This window comes from Poecilia formosa, unplaced genomic scaffold, assembly GCF_000485575.1.
Source record: "Poecilia formosa unplaced genomic scaffold, Poecilia_formosa-5.1.2 Scaffold150, whole genome shotgun sequence".
In the NCBI taxonomy this organism is placed as follows: domain Eukaryota; kingdom Metazoa; phylum Chordata; class Actinopteri; order Cyprinodontiformes; family Poeciliidae; genus Poecilia; species Poecilia formosa.
The window spans coordinates 273,569-290,587 of NW_006800089.1; the positions used below are offsets into that span (position 1 = coordinate 273,569).

The window sequence follows — 17,019 nt, forward strand, 5'->3', positions numbered from 1 at the left end:
TAAAAACTGAGTCTAATTTACTATCAGTGAGGAAAAACTCTCTCTGATTTCAGCTGTACATTGATGGACATGCATCATACAGACGTCTTACCTGGATTTTACCCAGAACCCCTGTGGTTTCCATCCTGCTGGCCACATTAACACTATTCCCCCAGATGTCATATTGAGGCTTCTGAGCCCCAATGACTCCCGCTATCACCGGCCCATGGTTAATACCTGGCAAAACAGCAGCATAACCAAAAGAGATAGACATTGGGGTAATCTTCACAAATATTCAACAAAACGGATTCTAAATGAAAAAGAGGGAAACAAATATGCAGTTTTAAGGTTGCAGGAGACGATTCATACCTATTCGCAGCTTGAAGTCATTAAAAGAGTGTTTGTTGATGACATCTAGCTTCCCAACGAGAGCAAAGGCAAACTCTACCATGGTGCCTATGTGCATGTACTGTCTGTCGTGTTCCTGAGAGAAATGCAGAGTGAATGGAAACGTGTGTTAAGGTGAACAGCAACAAAACCTCTGTCTCAATGACAAAAACACGAGGAACTCAAACTGGAGTCACAATCTGCAAATGTGCTCAACAGATTGTCAATATTCAGCTAATGTAGAATAAAACAAAATTTTGCAATTGCAGTTTTTCTATTAAAGAAGAGCTGTGATAACACATGAATAAGTTTGTTCATGCAATAAGTTATTATTGCGACATCATCATCCAACTACTTCCTGTCTTCATTGTAGTTTGTGCCAGTGGAAACTTCCAGTTGTTGATCACGTGACTCATTTGATGCTCAAAAAATGCTTCTACTGCATGAACCAGCTTATTCCTGTGTGATTTTAATTTTATTTCTTATGTAATGGAAACACCACAGTTGTGAAATTATGTTTCTTTCAACATCAGCAGAATACAGACAAAAATCTGCATCCATTTGTAATGGAAACGAAGCCACAGTTATCCTAGTTTGCCTCCATGACGTCTGCTCACAAAAACAGTGACCAAAACGGAAACGAGGAGAGTCGTTTCTCTTTGTCAAATCCATAAAATAAACTGTACTTTTTAAAAGTGATGGTAAGAATGAGAAATGAAACCAAGGGAAATTGCATCAGAACCTTTTCTGCCTTTTAATGTGACATTTATCCTATGCAGCTCAACTGAAATCAAAACACATCTGTCTGAAGAGCCTGTCATGTCACTTCCTGCCCCACTTCCTGTTCTTCTTCATGGTTTATTCACTCTGGCAGTACTCAAACCTGGGTCTCAGCAGGTTGGAACCAATCGCTGAATTGACAGTGATTAATTACTGTCTTTGGTTCAATCTGTTTGAAGGGAAGCTGGAAAAGAAGAAAAGAGCTGGAACACGCTGCTAGCATAACTATGCATTACAGGAAGTAGTCTCCCTAAGTTTGCACCTGCTACAGGGAATCTGATGAACCACAAATAGAGATCGGCTGTCCTTGTGAGGTTAGCATGAAATTTGCTCGTTTGAATCATTCAGGTTAAGCCAGAGTTCGCAGAGAGGTCACTAAGGATTTCATGAACCAAATACGTACAGTAAGTCCTCAAGATTAAACGTAACTGCTCTGAAAATGTAACCCCTTAAATACATAAATATAAACCAGTTAACAGTGATTAGAGAAGGTTTCTGTCTCAGTTTCTCTGACCAGGTCTTTGTTTTATAAATGCTCAACATGTAAAATGAAGAAACTTCTGGCAACATGAAGAAGGTCTAAGAACTTTGACAAAAGGTCAGAAACAAAGTTGTTGAGATGTAATTCAGTAACTAGCTTTAAAATCATTTTGGAAATGATTTTAAAGCCATTTCTACATTTTGGAGCCTACAGCGAATCAGAGTGTCAGTAGCAGCTTAGCTTATGCACCCGGACAATGACCTGAAGTACACAAGCTACTTTATCTCTAGAAAAAAGCTAACTTAAAGTTTGGAGAGGCCTAGTCAAAGTTTCAAAAATGGCTTGGGCATAAAATCCTATTGAAATGCTGTGGCATGATCTTAAACATGCTAATCACACTTAAATATCCTCCAGTGGGGCTAAGACATTTGCCAAAGAACACTGGATCAAAATTAATCCATGGTGATGTCATTTCCTGTTATTACAAAAGCTTGATGGGTTTAGAAAGTCAAAGTGCCAGGTGGGTTTGGATAATTCTTTTTTCCCCTGAAATGAATAAAAATATTTGAAAACTGTGTTTTGGTTTTGGTTAGATTATCTGTGACTGATTAAAATTAGTTTCACGATTTACTCTATCAGAAAATGTCCTCAAAGTCAGAGATCTGGAGAAAATGTTACAACCTAGAGTGGGGAAGTTTAACAAGGTCAGGATGTGGTTGACTAGTTAAAGAGCGTACACTTTCATGTAACTACTGTCTGGTAGTTTTTTTGTTTTTTTTTTTAAATTTGGGGTTAGTAGTTTAATTGTACAAAAAAAATGTCACATGAAAACTAAAAGGCAAAAATAACTACAAATGTTGATTGAAGAGTCTGGCCCGTTGGATGTTAAGATATATTTAAAGAAAATCTCTTGACTGATGCAGCAACAGTGTCTGAATAGGAGGCGGGGCTGAGTGGACACCCAATTAATCCAGATTTTCAACAATCCAGCAGATCTCCTGACACAGCGCTGATGTCTGAACAAGACCCCCATTTGTTCACATGCATTCAGATGTGCGGCAATGAATCACTGATGGACGGGTGACGCTGCTGCAGATTTCATGGAGCGACCCACACGGGGCTTTTAGCTGCGCTTGGAAAGCCGTTGACGCTGCGATGCTTTTCACTGCCCCATTTTTTGAGGCCTCAGGCAGCTGTAGATAATTAGAAGGGAAAGTCCGGGGACTTGTCAAATGTACATACAGAGACTAAAAAATAACCCTCTGTTGACTCCTTGCATGAAGCCGCTGTATTCTCAGCATAGAGCCTCCAAAAGTCTTCATAACCAATCAACTTCTTGGCAATTTGTCACATTACGACAACAAGCTTTAGTGTTTTCAATTGGGGATGGTTAGTAATAAATCCAGGAGAAAGTAGAGTGTGTCAAGTCTGGTGTGCATTTTGCATTAAGGCCAATTTTAGTGCATCATGTTACTGTAAAGGTCTTTCAAGTGTGGATACTAGCATACAAAATTAGCATACTCAACCCTCAGGTCATATGTTTTTCATATTTACCATTAGCCACTTGAATTTTTCAAGATGGCCGTCTTTTTTTTTTCCTTTCTCTTTTAACCAGTTATTGCCATAAAATGCCCCTCATTTTGGTCGTCCTATTATACTATTTAAAATTAATATGTAACAAAATCAGACGGCAAAACTGAAACAGAGGACTTTTCTGTTTGTGGTTCTCACACCAGTCAACTGAGACAAAGATATGTAACATCATCTAAATAGTTAGAAATAGCTTCTGCCAATTTTATTAGGTGGTTAGCGGTTTAGCATTAGCTTAGCTTCCCCATATTTTTCTATATGTAGCATCTTAGCAATAGCATTCTTTGTTTTTTCATGCGTCTCACATTGTAGTGTTAGTTGGCTCAAATTTTTTATGTGTTTAGCAGTTAGGTGTTAGCAGAGCTAAAACTCTTGTTTACAGAATAAGTGGCTACTGAACCTAACTTTCTGTTAAGCTGCCCACAATGTCAATACCTACAGCCGATCTTAGTGCAAACATAAGATCCAGATCTTGGTGGCCATTTTGAACCACATGATTTCTATGGTTCAAAATATGTAGGCCATGTTTTGACAGCAAACACATTCCTCTAATTGACAATTTTAGTGAAGAAATTTATTTTCCATGACAACCATGGTGGCCATCTTGAAAAATCTAAAAAATTATCAGTAAATCTGAAATCCATGGGTCTAGTTATGAATGATTTAACACTAAATGTATTCATCTTTGATAAATACGGGCAAATTAAGAGCAAAAATTAATTTTCCTTCATGACTGTGGTGGCCATCTTGAATTTTTTAGTGGCTGAGATTTTTTAATTGTTTTTTTTTAAAGCAAGCCGCTGGAAACATGGGTGCCAAGTTAGGTCCTTGATGCACACGTGAAAGATTTTGGTCAGTTATCTCCTGTACTATCTGTAGACCCCACCCTATGTTGCAATTAAAGCTGCAGGTCTTTTGGTTATGTTTCTTTAAGCTTCGAACATGGAGATTCAAATTTCTGCTGATTGTTGTCAGGAGTCAGACTGAAATTGAACATCAATGTTACAAAAGTTATGAAAACCAACCTCTCCTACCTCCCACATAAATCCCAGTAAAATACATAGACATAGTGGTTTGATTGGGACAGAATGCACTTGTAGCTACAAGCTACTTGTCTTAGGATTTGCTGAGTCTTACTGTTGAGGTGACAGCTTACTTGTGTGCACTCTGGTCCTGGAGCCACATTGAGCCCAGTTGCAGCCATGTAGGTGCTACCAATGGTCTTTATCTTCTCCACGCCGCTGAACTTGGGCTTAGACAGCAGCTGTGAACGCAGAGGGAAGCCAGCACTAAGCGTGAAACCGGAGCAGCATCCAAACGACCGCCTGGCTTTGTGCTCCTTCCGCTCAGGAGCATCATGACACTTCACCGGAGAAGGTCAGAAATCTTTCTTTTGTCTTTTTCCACACTTTCAGACAGTCAGGATTATTAGTAAGAGAGGAGTTTACCTCATCAAAGTCGGCTATGATCTCGTTGAGAAGTCGGAGGCACTCCAGTCCTTCCTTATTGACATCAGACTCGGTGTAAAACTCTTTGAAGTCCGGGATGGAGGCGAACATCACACACACTGACTCGTACGACTGATGATAAAGGTCCTGATAACAAGCGAAGAAGAAGAAGAAAAAGGAAAAGAAGAAGGAGAAGAAGAAGATAACAGCTGGATGGGCCGTATCGAATAAGCACTTGCGCCAGAAAGATGAAGGGAAATGGCCTGTGGTTTCATCGGGCTTCACAAAAAATAAAATAAAAAATAGCATGCCCTAAATGCCTCATGCTGAACACTGACACTTAGACTTTAAATAAATAAGAAGACGCTTTAATCATCTCTGCAGGGACGCCGGGTCCCTGTGGCAGCTGGAAAATAGGGGCATTCATCTTTAGAAAGGAGGAGGTAAGAACAGAGCAGCTCAGGTGACGCTCAGAGCGAAAGGGGTTTTGTCTTGTGCAACTTTTTTTTGGAAATGTTTCAGAGTAGAAAATAAAGCAAGTTATGCTGGGTGAAGAGATCATGCAAAGTGTAACAGCTAAGAAAAACAACATCAATAACAGCATGCGAATGTGTACTACTTTATTGGCACCTATGGTAAATAATGTATGAAAAAACCTGAGATCAATTCATATATCACAATAAAAAAAATGAGGAGAATTCACTTGACTACATCTATTCATTGTGGATAAAAGCCCCACATTGTTAAAGGCAAAACCATTATTTTTGCCTGTAGAAAGAATTTCCTCTAAATAAACTCGAGGGTTGCTAACATTTCAACTTTATTCCTTTCATCAGGTTTTCTAGAAACTTCTGTTTAGTCGTCCACCATCTTGTTTTTCTGTGTGTTTACAACATGACACGGAGAACCGCCTCTTTCAGCCACTGGCCACAAAGCTGGACCTATTTTCATCTGCCCAGCACACAAAAAGAAACCTCAGAGGCTCACTGCAGAGAGGGGCATCTTGGGGGAACAGCACGTCTCCATGACAACCATTACAATAAAAAACGCCAGTAAGTTTTTTGGAAATGCTACCATCACAAATGTAAACATGAGGAAGTTGGCTTGACGCTAACAGAAACTTAACTGGCACTGTAATCAGATTAGGGTAGGTGTCCCGATCAGCGCGATATCAAAGTTGGACCGATTTCCAGTATCGATATCAGTGCGATTTCTGATACTGACATGTAGACCCATTGGTTCATGATAAATGGCTCAGTTGTTCTCAGACCTACTGCTGCTGACTATTGTTCTCTGTTTGATTAAAATTGCTCAATCAAGTCTTTTCTAACATCATACACCACTAAATTAGTCATAAAAGTGTGTATGATTTGTGCTGATATCACATCGGGTCAATATCAATATTGGCCAATGCTCATATCTGCGATATTAGTATCGTATCAGGAGGGAAAAGTTGTATCGGGACATCCAGATACAAAAAAAAGGGCAAAAAAGGCTGTTGTTCATAGTATGAACAGCAGAGGGAACAATGTACTCATGCTGATATGGGAGTGTATATAAAATAATTCCTTCTAAGGCTTTGGACACATCTTCACCAGGGGTGCCACCCAGTTCAGTGTTTACTGGTCAGAGATGGTGGAAACCTGGAGTGACTATTGCACTGCTGTTCAGCTTTTCTTGGAGAATAATCCTCAAATTTTCAATGCACGGTCCCCATCCCGATGAGAGTGTCTGCCACTGTCGTAACTGGGTCACCGAGGAAGACGAGTGAGGCAGAGCTGAAGGCTGAAGTGAAAGGCGCAGGTGCATTACAGCACCTTTTACTTCACTGAGGCACGACTCAGTCAAAATACTCCCAGAACTATTTTATTATGCAGGCAGAGAAATATTGCTTATTTTTCTTTAACTGTACTATTTTTTTTAAAGCTTTTTTAAATCAGAAACTGTAAAAGATGGAGCCCAGTTTTCATGGATCCAGATCTAGAGCTTTGAGATTGCTACCAGCAAAGAGAGAAAATATGCTGCTTAAAAGTGTCTGCCACTGGTTCATCCCTCGAGTTTTTCATGTTTTAATGATTCACACGTCAGAGTCAAGTAACAAGGAACAAAGAGAAGATTCTCTTAGAAATTGTCAGAAGGGGCTGAAAATGTACTAAAATCATCCAAACAAAAACACTAAGAGTTTCAGAAAGTTCAAAAGAAATCCTGATCATGGCTACAATAAAGAATTTCAGGTCAGAAATGGCAAAATAGGAAGGAACGATGACTGACCAAAGACTTCTGCACGATAATATTGCACAATGACATCAAAGTCGCAACATTTGCTGATTTGATCTATGTTTTCCTCCATGAATTGACACCTAGAAACATCTTGGTATTTTTTTTTCACCTCATTTTTCCAGTTGCGTCCCAGGAAGTGCTCGGCCACGTGCGCCGGTAGGACGTTCTCCAGCAGAACCCGGTTCAGGTTCTCCATGGTTTCTATTTCCTCACACTCCCTCTTGAACTTGTCCCGCCACAGGAAGTCCAGCCGGCAGTAATACTCGTTCTGTTGGAGGAGGATGAAGAGGAGAGGGAAGACTCTCTGTAAGCCTTGACTTAAAGACTTTTAGAAGGATTTTATGATCCTTTAACATAAAATAGAGGATAATTGTTAAGTAGAAGTAAAATTATACGACGTTTTCAAAACGTTTAACAAACAGAAATCCAGCCAAGTGTTTTGAGGTGTGACACTATCGCTACTTCATCTCTACAAAATAGCTCAAACCCGATTGGGTAATGTCTGAAAACAACAGTTGAGTTTTGTCACAAATTTTTAGTTACATCTACTTTGACTGGGCCATTCTGACACATAAATGTGCTTTGATTTAATCCATCTCACTGCAGCTCTGGTTTAAATGCTCTGCTTTTCTTTCAGGATTGTTTTTTATTTAGCTTCGAACGTCTTTCTGTAAACGCCTTGCTAAAGAACACAACCCCGCAGCATCATACTCCCACCACCAAATTTCACCACTGTCTCTTTATTTTCCATCAAATAGCAAATTACCTGAATCACTGCAAAAACACAAAATCTCACCAAGTATTTCTGGTCTAGTTTCCATTGTAAATATATGGCTGTACTGGGCCAGGGTTTGTGGTCGTTTGTGAGCATAAAGTTTTTCTGACAGGAATACGTGTTATTTTTCTGTGTTTTCTTTTCCTTTTCATGTTTCCTCTGTCAGTACAAATATCTGCTGATATCCACGGTCGCTTCATTAAATTTAATCAACATTTATATAACAATACTATAAATAAATAAATAAATATTGAACTGCAAAAACAAAAAATCTTACCAAGTACTTTTGTTCTAGTTTCTAGTGCAAATATCAACGTTCACTTGAAATTAGATAGAATTAACTTACAAGTAACTTTTCAGCTTGGTTGGCCCAATCAAGCTTGTTTTAAGTCAATAATTTTTTATATTGTTTTTTAAAAAAACTAGCAGATTATTCGACTTAAAACAAGACATTTTTCCAAGTTATAAGTAAAATAATCTTCCAGTGAAACTGATACTTTTCATTTGTGTTAAGGAAATATTGACTTGCTGAAAAGTTTCTTGTAAGCTAATTTCAAGTGCACTAAGAGATTTGCACTAAAAACTAGACCAAAAACACTTGGTAATATTTTTTATTTAGTTTTTTATTATTGCAGTGAAACTGACTTGATTGGTCCCTGAAATAAAGGCCTTGTGCAAAACTACCTTCAGCTTATTGCTTCTCAGTGGCAGGCGGCTTAATTTCTCTCCTAATGCGTCGCGACTGCGAGGCGGTCGTATTTGGAATGCTTGGTATTCATGGAAAAAAATTAGAGTGCCAATAACAAGACAGCGAGACAATGCGAGAAGCAGCGCAGCTATTGCTCAAGGAAAAAGCAGACAGAAGCTGCTTTGCATAAAACATAGCTGCTGCTTCCTTCTCTCTTTCTGTGCTTTTTGGTTATTCATGCTTGAGGTAGTTTTGAATACATCTGCATATGTTAGCAGGACTCGTATACGAAGGTCAAGACAACCCGAGGTTGCGTGTTCGCGCCTCCGTTTCCGGAGCGCACCGTCTCTGCATCCGAAGGCTACAAGGTTCTGGTGGGCGGGCTCCTATACCGACTGTCCAGGGAGATGTAGCTGATCAGCAGGTTGGATGATAGATAAATGCACCGAGTTATTTACTTTATTCCTTGACATTAGCATCAGACGTGGAAAATTTAGAAGATTCCACCACCAATGGACGGAGGGATCTTCTACGTTTTTGGGGTTTGGGAGTTTCTGAGAAACAGCCTTCCACCTTCTTAGCACAAATTAACAACCGGCATCATTCGGGTTGCGCGTGTAAACGTAGACGAGGAGAGTCTACCTCGGCGAGTCTGGAAAGTAGGCCAGCTCATTCCAAATGCCGTTTAGAAAGCAGCTAAACGAGGCTGTAAATGAGTTTTGCTCCACTGTGCAACCTGTTCTTGGGGGATGAATCACTGATGCTGTTTTTCTTGTAACCTGATTTCTCCTCCCCTCTGAAGAAAGTTCTGAGAAAAGACCTCATTAGAGCTGATAAGAAATTTGGCAAGGAAAATTTGTTAACGGCCTGCTTGAAGCGTGCAGAATCGTTTTGAGCGCCTCAACCACTCGGGGCAAAGAGGTCTTCCAATAATAATTTTAGCGTTAGATAATGGAAGAATTTTGTAATTGAAACTGAAAAAAAAAGAAGTATTTTAAGAATAGAATCAGCTTCGAACAAGTAGTTTTAAATATCCTAGTCGGGTCAACAAAACCTTTATTTCTCTGTGACTCTGTGACTGGGTCTCGGTGACCCAGAACGAGAACAACGCAAGAAGCCGATTGGGCCGATCACACATCTCTGGGGAGCTCCGGATGTGGGTACAGAAGTCCCAGCTCGGAACATCTGCTTTGACATGATAGATGTTACCCCTAAAAAAAGATTCAATTCCCCGCAGAAAATCTGTGTCAGAGGAGTTACGGTGTCACATGACGTGAGGACGGTGGCGGCGAACCAACATTACAGAAGACAAAAAGTCTGAAGACGTATTTTTATACCCAGAAAGCTTCTGGACTGCAAAAATATCCTTCTCTGAAGGAGTCAGAGTTCCTTTCCCCCCACCCCAACCGACCCCCAGAAGTCTCCATCTCTACTTAGAAGGAGCTGAAGATGATCTTTGAATGCTGAATGACCTAATTACGTAGTTATGACTGCAGCAGTGGCAGAGAAATCAAGTTTTATTATCAGTGATGTCTCCACGGGGGGCGAGCCACTCACCTGCCTGGCTAATACCAGCAGAGTGATGAAGAAGATGAACAGAGACACGGAGCCCATGGTCTTCAGGTCCTTCAGGACGCCCGGTCTGAAAAACATGTTTGAAAACCCTCACAATTATCACGTTCACTTAGAAACATTGTTTTAGTTTAACTGCAGGTAGTAAAGATGTATAAATTCATATTCATTTGTAGCAGTAACACAATGTCACAGATAAAAATGTGTCCATTTGCCAACAGAAAATCACTTTTTCCTCATGGAACATTTTACTACATAGAGGTTGTGCTCAACTTTGTTTTTGTTATCTGTCATTTTGACTGATGGCGCCTGAAATGTTACGTCAATCTACGTTTACCTGTCAGTTTTCAAAAATGATAACGACAAATTCAGTCACATTTAATTTTCATTCGGTTTAATTAACCGAATGCAAATTAAAAGCAACAAGCTGAACAGAGAATCCACAATGTGCTGTTATCCATGAAGCTGATGACTACATGCAACCTTTTCTCTGCAGTGACAAAAGCTACTGACTGTGGCCGCAATAATTACATAACACACACACAATGGAAATGAAACGATTGCATCTAAATTTAGGGTTAGGTTTAGGAACAGACTAGCAGTCGTTGGGATTAGAGAAAATGTCTGGGTTAGGTGTAAATTTAGTTACTAAAATGAATGGAAGGCAATGCAACAAGTCCTAATGTAATTGTGTTTATAGAAAAAAAAGAGCAAAACTCACTAATAAATGTTCTTCTTAAACAGCATGATATATAAAGTAAATAGTATTTCGTCCTTCTGCAAATATTCGTGACCCTTGAGGTTCTCTGCAGTCTTATTTATTTCAGTTTTGCCCTGCTGATGAAATAGTCAGCATTGCAGGATGGCCATTCCACTCCTGTTGTGCTTCTTAAAGTTTGCAAAATATGGTTTAGTATTTCTTTGTTACAATGCATGAGTGCATTGTAACAAAGAAATATTATTATTATAAAGGACAATCTGCCAATCAAGACCTGCTCTTCTTTAAAGAAACAACTTTCTTGGACATCAGTAGATAAATAGCATAAGACACCTGTTTACAAGAACTCCTTCAGAGTTTGGTACGTTCAGAGTCTGATTGCAATCACATCCCAATCAGCCGGTCTGAAGAAAAACCACCACCATGATTTCATCATTATTATCTCCTTAAACGATCAAAAACCTTTCAGCTGATGCCAAAATGTTGTTTTTAGAGATGCAGCAAGCCTTTGTTTCTGGACATAACAAAGTAATCCAATATCACACATTTGTCTTGTCTGGAAAAAATAAAAGTTTCAGTAAATGTAAGACATGTGATGCTGTTCTTGTTGTTACTTGCATCTCATTTTTTGTTTACATTTCAAAACGTCAGCACATACGTTATTACCTTTCCACCTATTAATTTTTAATGAGCATGAGCCATGGGATTTATCTAACTGTTAACAGCAGATTATTAATGGTGAATGCAGGGCCGGATTTAGAATTTTAAGGGCCAGAGGCTACAGCCAGTTTTGGTCCACTATCCAAAAAAATAAATAATTATATATACACACAATTTAAAAAACAACAGTTTAGTCAGGCTAATTATAGTACATTATTGGTAGGCCTGTACAGCTGCAGGTTTAAAATATCCCATGTGAGAACAGTCCATGTTTGCCCCTTAACGACATACAATAAGTTCAGAATTTTCAAATATTTTAGTGTTTTATACAACAAAATGCAACAATATTACAAAAAACACACTTCATATGGGCCTATGAGTTTTATATTAAAAGATACAAAATAAAATATGCATTAATTGCAAAAATATTAAAAAATTTTGGGGTCACCCAAATTTGGGGCCCTGGGCTACTGCCCGTGTAAGTCCTTTCTAGATAAAACACATTCATAAATCATGGATTTCTATTTCAAACTAACAAACGTAATCATCTAATCAACAGCACAGTATATGAATATTATTCTGAGCAGCCACTTGTAGATCAATAAGAGTTTTTTCTGTAGTTTTAAATTGTTGGTTAATATAAAGGAGTCCCGTTTTAGACGTATTCTGCTTCCTGAAACAGCCTGTTTTTGTAGAGTAATAACCAGAAAGATGAAGTTCATACTGAGGAATTTAATTAAAAACTTTTTTGAGCTTATTTGTTGACTCGAACAAGCTGACCAAAATAGCTTCCATCTGTAACAGCTGATCCGAGATAATCTTCATGCTTCTAGAAACTCTGCAGTGTCTGCTTATTTCATCATATCTACCCTTCTAATCAAATGTAGAGGATTTTTTCCCTCTTTATTTTATGTTTCTATGATCTGAAGAACTGTCTCTAAAATGGGAACATATCCTTAAGAGTGACTTGAATCCCTTAAATCTACTTTATTTATGACATTTTTTAGTAATAATTTGGTTCTCTTTACATTTTCACCTCCCTCTCCATCAGCCTCTGGTAAACTTGGGTTCTCATCCAGCCTGGTTTATCGTGGCTACTGTTATTTTAAATCCTTTTTGATATGTTTTTATGACTTTATGTGATGTTCTGCTTAAGTGACTCAACATACATGAATCAGGCCTTTATTTCTCAATTTAGGTACAACCCGTTAATAAAAGATATGACAGATTATAAGTAAAAGAAAAGTAGAATATGAATTCCTTAAAAGCCTTCTGTGTTTAAGGACGGTGGGTCCAAACCTTTCCCCCCGTTGAATAAATGCACTTAAATTACAGATTGGACCTTTCTAAACATGCTACTTTTTATATGAGATGAATTTTTTTAAAGCACATTTTACGACACTCACCATTATATATGGAGGATGTTTCAATGGCACACCAGCGCATCTTCATCTAAATGCCAACTAATTCAACGTGATCGAACAGTATTTTCCGTTTGCATTCATTTGCTCACAAGACACAACTCTGTTATGTTTGCGTGCACAAAAATAGATATTTGAACTGTAAATTCACTGCCGTACCTCAGCTGACTGAACTCTACCCACAGACTTTTCTGCTACTTGTTAAATAAATAGCGCTAACTGAGGATGTTGATAATGTGTCAGGAATCAGGTTTATTAGGCGGCCTTGGTCTATTTCCTTTTCATTTAGTACTTCAAAATGATTCCCCTTTATTTGCCTGTAGAAGAAGAAACTCCTCATGCTAACAAAGCAAGGTGAGAGAGAAACCGAGGTTTTTTTTTTCTGCCAGCTTCTCTCAGAGCTAGAGAAACTTTCGACAGTTTTTTTTTCTTTTCTTCTTCTTCTCTTCCCAGCGGTTGTCAGTCAAAGGCAAAAGCTGAATCCTTCTCCATCAACACAAGCGGCATTATCTCTTTCTGCCACTCATCATCCCTTCTTTCCAGCCGTTCCGCTCCGCTGACAGCAGAATGGGATGCTGGCAACTCTGCCGCCGAGTTGTTTCAGCGGTCCCCTGCTGCAGACTCGCTCGTTTTAATAGGCCGGGATTAACCGACGGGGTCACAAAGGTCAGAGGGAAATGTGGGATGTTAGTCGGATTATACAGATCGAACCAGATTTCCCATCTCTGTAATGTGAAAAGGTAGGAGAACCGGCCGGTACCTGTCCGGCTTGTCCGTGGGGTAGAGGGCTTTGTTGAATCCGTCCAGCAGGGAGGCGTGAGTCTGCAGGATGATGATGTTGTAGATCACCACGGCGACCAGCATCACTACCATCTTCAGCTCGTAGTTGATCCTCAGGAAGACCGAGCACGAGACCAGGCCCAGAATGCAGCAGTAGATGAAGTACTGAAGACGTAAAGAACAGCAGAAACCCTCATCTGAAAGGGGAAACGTTATGTGTTTTCCAGGCCACTTTGTAGCAAATGTCACCTTGAGTTACTAAAAAATGCTATAAATACCAAATATAACTTTAAAGAAATTTGACTTCCAGATTTGACACCTTGAATTTAGGCATCCGTCTCTTTAAGAAGCTCCTGCTCTTTCTGAAGTCATCACAACATGGCTCCTCTATTAGCCCTTTAACAACGTTTTTACCAAGCTGACAAGTAGCTAATATAACGAACTCAGCCGATACTCAGCTCAACCAGGTGTTTGCTAATTGCTGCTGGCTAGTCTGAAGGAGCCGAGTTTTAATTATACAACAAAGCACAAATCTGACAACCAGCTGCGCCTACCGGCAGGTAAAACTTGTTTTTGTCCTCCAGGTAGTTGGACCGGCTGCTGTTGGAAACATTCACAAAGAGAGCAGCCGTCTGGATGTCGTCTGCAGCTCCTCCAGGATCCTCCACAAAGAACTGGACAAACAAATCAGAGGAAACATGTTGAATTTATGGTACATCACCTGGCAATGAGTTGAGATATACAGATCTGAGTCGCTCCTGGTAAAAATGAGCAAAACACTGAATTCAAAGAGCTCGTCTGAAGGTTTTTCATCAAGCTGTTCTCCAGCCTTGTTGAAAAATCATGTGCAATCTGCAGCTATTGTAAAAGTTTGGCACTTTCAGATAAAGAGAATTAACAAGCGATTTACTTTTAATTCTACGGTTTGTGCTGCGTATTTAGCTTGTGTCAGCCAGTCGTTCTCCTAACTGATTATTTTATATTTTTATGAGCCGATTAGTGAGAATTATCACTTGGAGAATAATCCTACTAGACAGAATCAACCCCGACATAATCACAGAAAATCAACTGCAGAGCGGAGCAACTGAGTCACTGCGGTTATTATTGAGCTCCAGCTGGTCCAAGTGCTCCTCATTGTTCTGCTGAACGAGCGCAGAGACTCCATGTCAGTCGCGAGGTCAAGTTCGCCACTTCCTGCAGCCGTGAAGCACCAGAGCGCAGAGGCTGAGCCCCGCCACTCGGCTCGGAGCGCTGATTCACCGGTTCAGCCTGTTCAGCCCTGAAACTTTTATCACGCCGTCTCTGTAGAAGCCATGCAGAGGTTTGAAAACCTGCGATTGTTTTGCCTTCATCCAGCGCCGCTGCCATTGTTCTTGGCTGCATCAGCTTCTCCTGCAGGTGCTCTGGCAGTCACAGTCATAGTTTATTTTTTTTCTTCTTCTTTTTTGAATTTCTTTCAAAATGTCTGATTGTCACTTGAGAAACAGCCATTGCCATTTTTATTCCACAAAAAAGGTTTTGCTGCTGTTCCCAGGAGTTATGATTTACACCTGACGCTGCCAGCTGAGGTTCCTGGAGCCACACCTGCCTGGTGGCAGGAAGGAAAAACCTTCCTGCCACTATTAATTTATGAGAGGCATGTTGCTTTCAAAAAGAGAAATTCCTCTTTCTAGAATCCTGTTCCTCCACTCATTTTGGTGTCTTAATGAATAATTCAAAACAAAAAAACTGATTTGGGTTCAAAAGTTAACATTATATCTAGTGTTACTATTTAATTTTTATTTTTTTACCATTTTATTTTATTTATGTATTTGTTTTAGATCAACAAATACAAAAAATGTTTACAAAAGCGATGCATAGAACTAACATCGGTATTGGTTGATATTGTTTTTTTTCTTTAACGTATCGGTATCGGCCTGATAAATAAAACTGGGCCGATATTAACAACCAATATTTATTTCCATCTTGTTGCCGTTAGTTTCTGGAAGGGGAGGAGAAAGTGTTGGTCATGTGGTTTTTGTTTGGTCATGTGACAGTGATAGTGATGCAGCAAAGGATTGTGGGAAGTTAAACCGAAGCAAAGAAGCGTGACATCAGTGGTGTGGTCGTTGAAATGGTAGGAATATGATATACAAGATATACAATATCTATAAATATTGGTAATCGGTGACGGCAGCAATATTTATATTGGATATTGATATTGGCCCAAATTTTCATATCGGCGCATCCTTAGCTTCATTAATAAAGGGGAAAACGAAATCCAAACTAATCTGGTCTTATGGGGGAAAAAATTAACTGTCCATTGTATTAAATCATTTTTCAACATTTCTTCAGTAGCTGAGTTCAGTTCAGCTCCAGCAGCCACAATGAAGTCAAGTTACCACCAATGGTGTTAAATCATGAAATATCCTAAACAGAACCTGACTAGTAAAATGCATGTTAAAAAAGAAATGTTTAAGTCAATTCAGCATCTGTATCGGATCAGTACCAGCCAATACTAAACCTCAGAGATCGGTATCGGTAAAAAAGTGGATCGGTGCGTCCTTAGTGAAAATCCAAATTTTTGAATTGAATTCAGCTTGAAACAAAAGGAAAAGTTCACATTCATGATTGTATATTCATATTCATCAAGACACAAAATGCTGTATGTAAACTTCTGGCATTAACGATAGATTTGAAGAAACGTCGATAAAGTTCCCAACTATTGGACGGCCTCGCTGTTAGAACAACAGTGCAAAGGCCAAACGGAGGAGTTCTGCTCCTACTGGGTAGGAATTATCTGATCTGCCTCCAACTCTGCATTAGTTATCCTCTGTGATTATTTTTGCTGGTAGTGCTGCAGTACTTGACTTCATAAAACCGAACCCAGTTTATTGCATTTTTTTGCTGCTATAAATACCACACAAGCCAACATTTTATCTGCAGCTGCTTGCTGATCATGCACACACCCACGAGTCGCAAGAAGACAAACTACATTCGCAACATTTTCTACCCAGCCAGTCTCACCATATTGAACACAGCCATCACCAGTATGAGAGCCGTGGTCGTCATGGTGAGGACCAATCGCAGCCAGGGGTTGTTAGTGACGATGATGCGAGAGGAAGCCGGGAGCCATGGCAGAGAGCAGAAGGACCCCTTCCCTCCCTGCTGTGGATCCAAGGAAACAGCAGGAATGACTCAAAGATGCAGGGGGGAAAGGAGGGAGCAGTGGACAAACTTCCAGCATATTCGTTTAAAATATCAGCAATACACACTTAAAAAAAATGTAACCTAAAAACTGAAGATGTAAAACACACAGAATGTTATTGCATAACATATAAATTAGTTTGCAATCCTGATAAAATGAGAGATATAGGTGTAGGAGCTTGTTTTAAGTCAATAATTCCTGAATAGTGATGAAAAGGTTCTAGAAAATTATTTCATTTACAAGACATTTTCCCGAAGTTACAAGTGGAAAAAT

General features: G+C 39.5%; 1 protein-coding gene across 1 annotated transcript in view; it reads right to left on the bottom strand.

Annotated features, from left to right (window-relative positions):
• LOC103146018 (adenylate cyclase type 2-like) overlaps positions 1 to 17,019 on the bottom strand; it is a 71,212-nt gene that overhangs the window by 1,427 nt on the left and 52,766 nt on the right. Inside the window, exons 16-24 of the mRNA XM_007563721.2 lie at positions 16,566 to 16,706; positions 14,114 to 14,233; positions 13,540 to 13,724; positions 9,966 to 10,050; positions 7,055 to 7,213; positions 4,666 to 4,812; positions 4,374 to 4,481; positions 349 to 463; positions 92 to 216 (exon numbers count right to left, since the gene is read on the bottom strand). Of these exons, the coding sequence (XP_007563783.1) occupies positions 92 to 216; positions 349 to 463; positions 4,374 to 4,481; positions 4,666 to 4,812; positions 7,055 to 7,213; positions 9,966 to 10,050; positions 13,540 to 13,724; positions 14,114 to 14,233; positions 16,566 to 16,706 (1,185 nt within the window). The remainder of the gene's footprint in view (positions 1 to 91; positions 217 to 348; positions 464 to 4,373; positions 4,482 to 4,665; positions 4,813 to 7,054; positions 7,214 to 9,965; positions 10,051 to 13,539; positions 13,725 to 14,113; positions 14,234 to 16,565; positions 16,707 to 17,019) is intronic.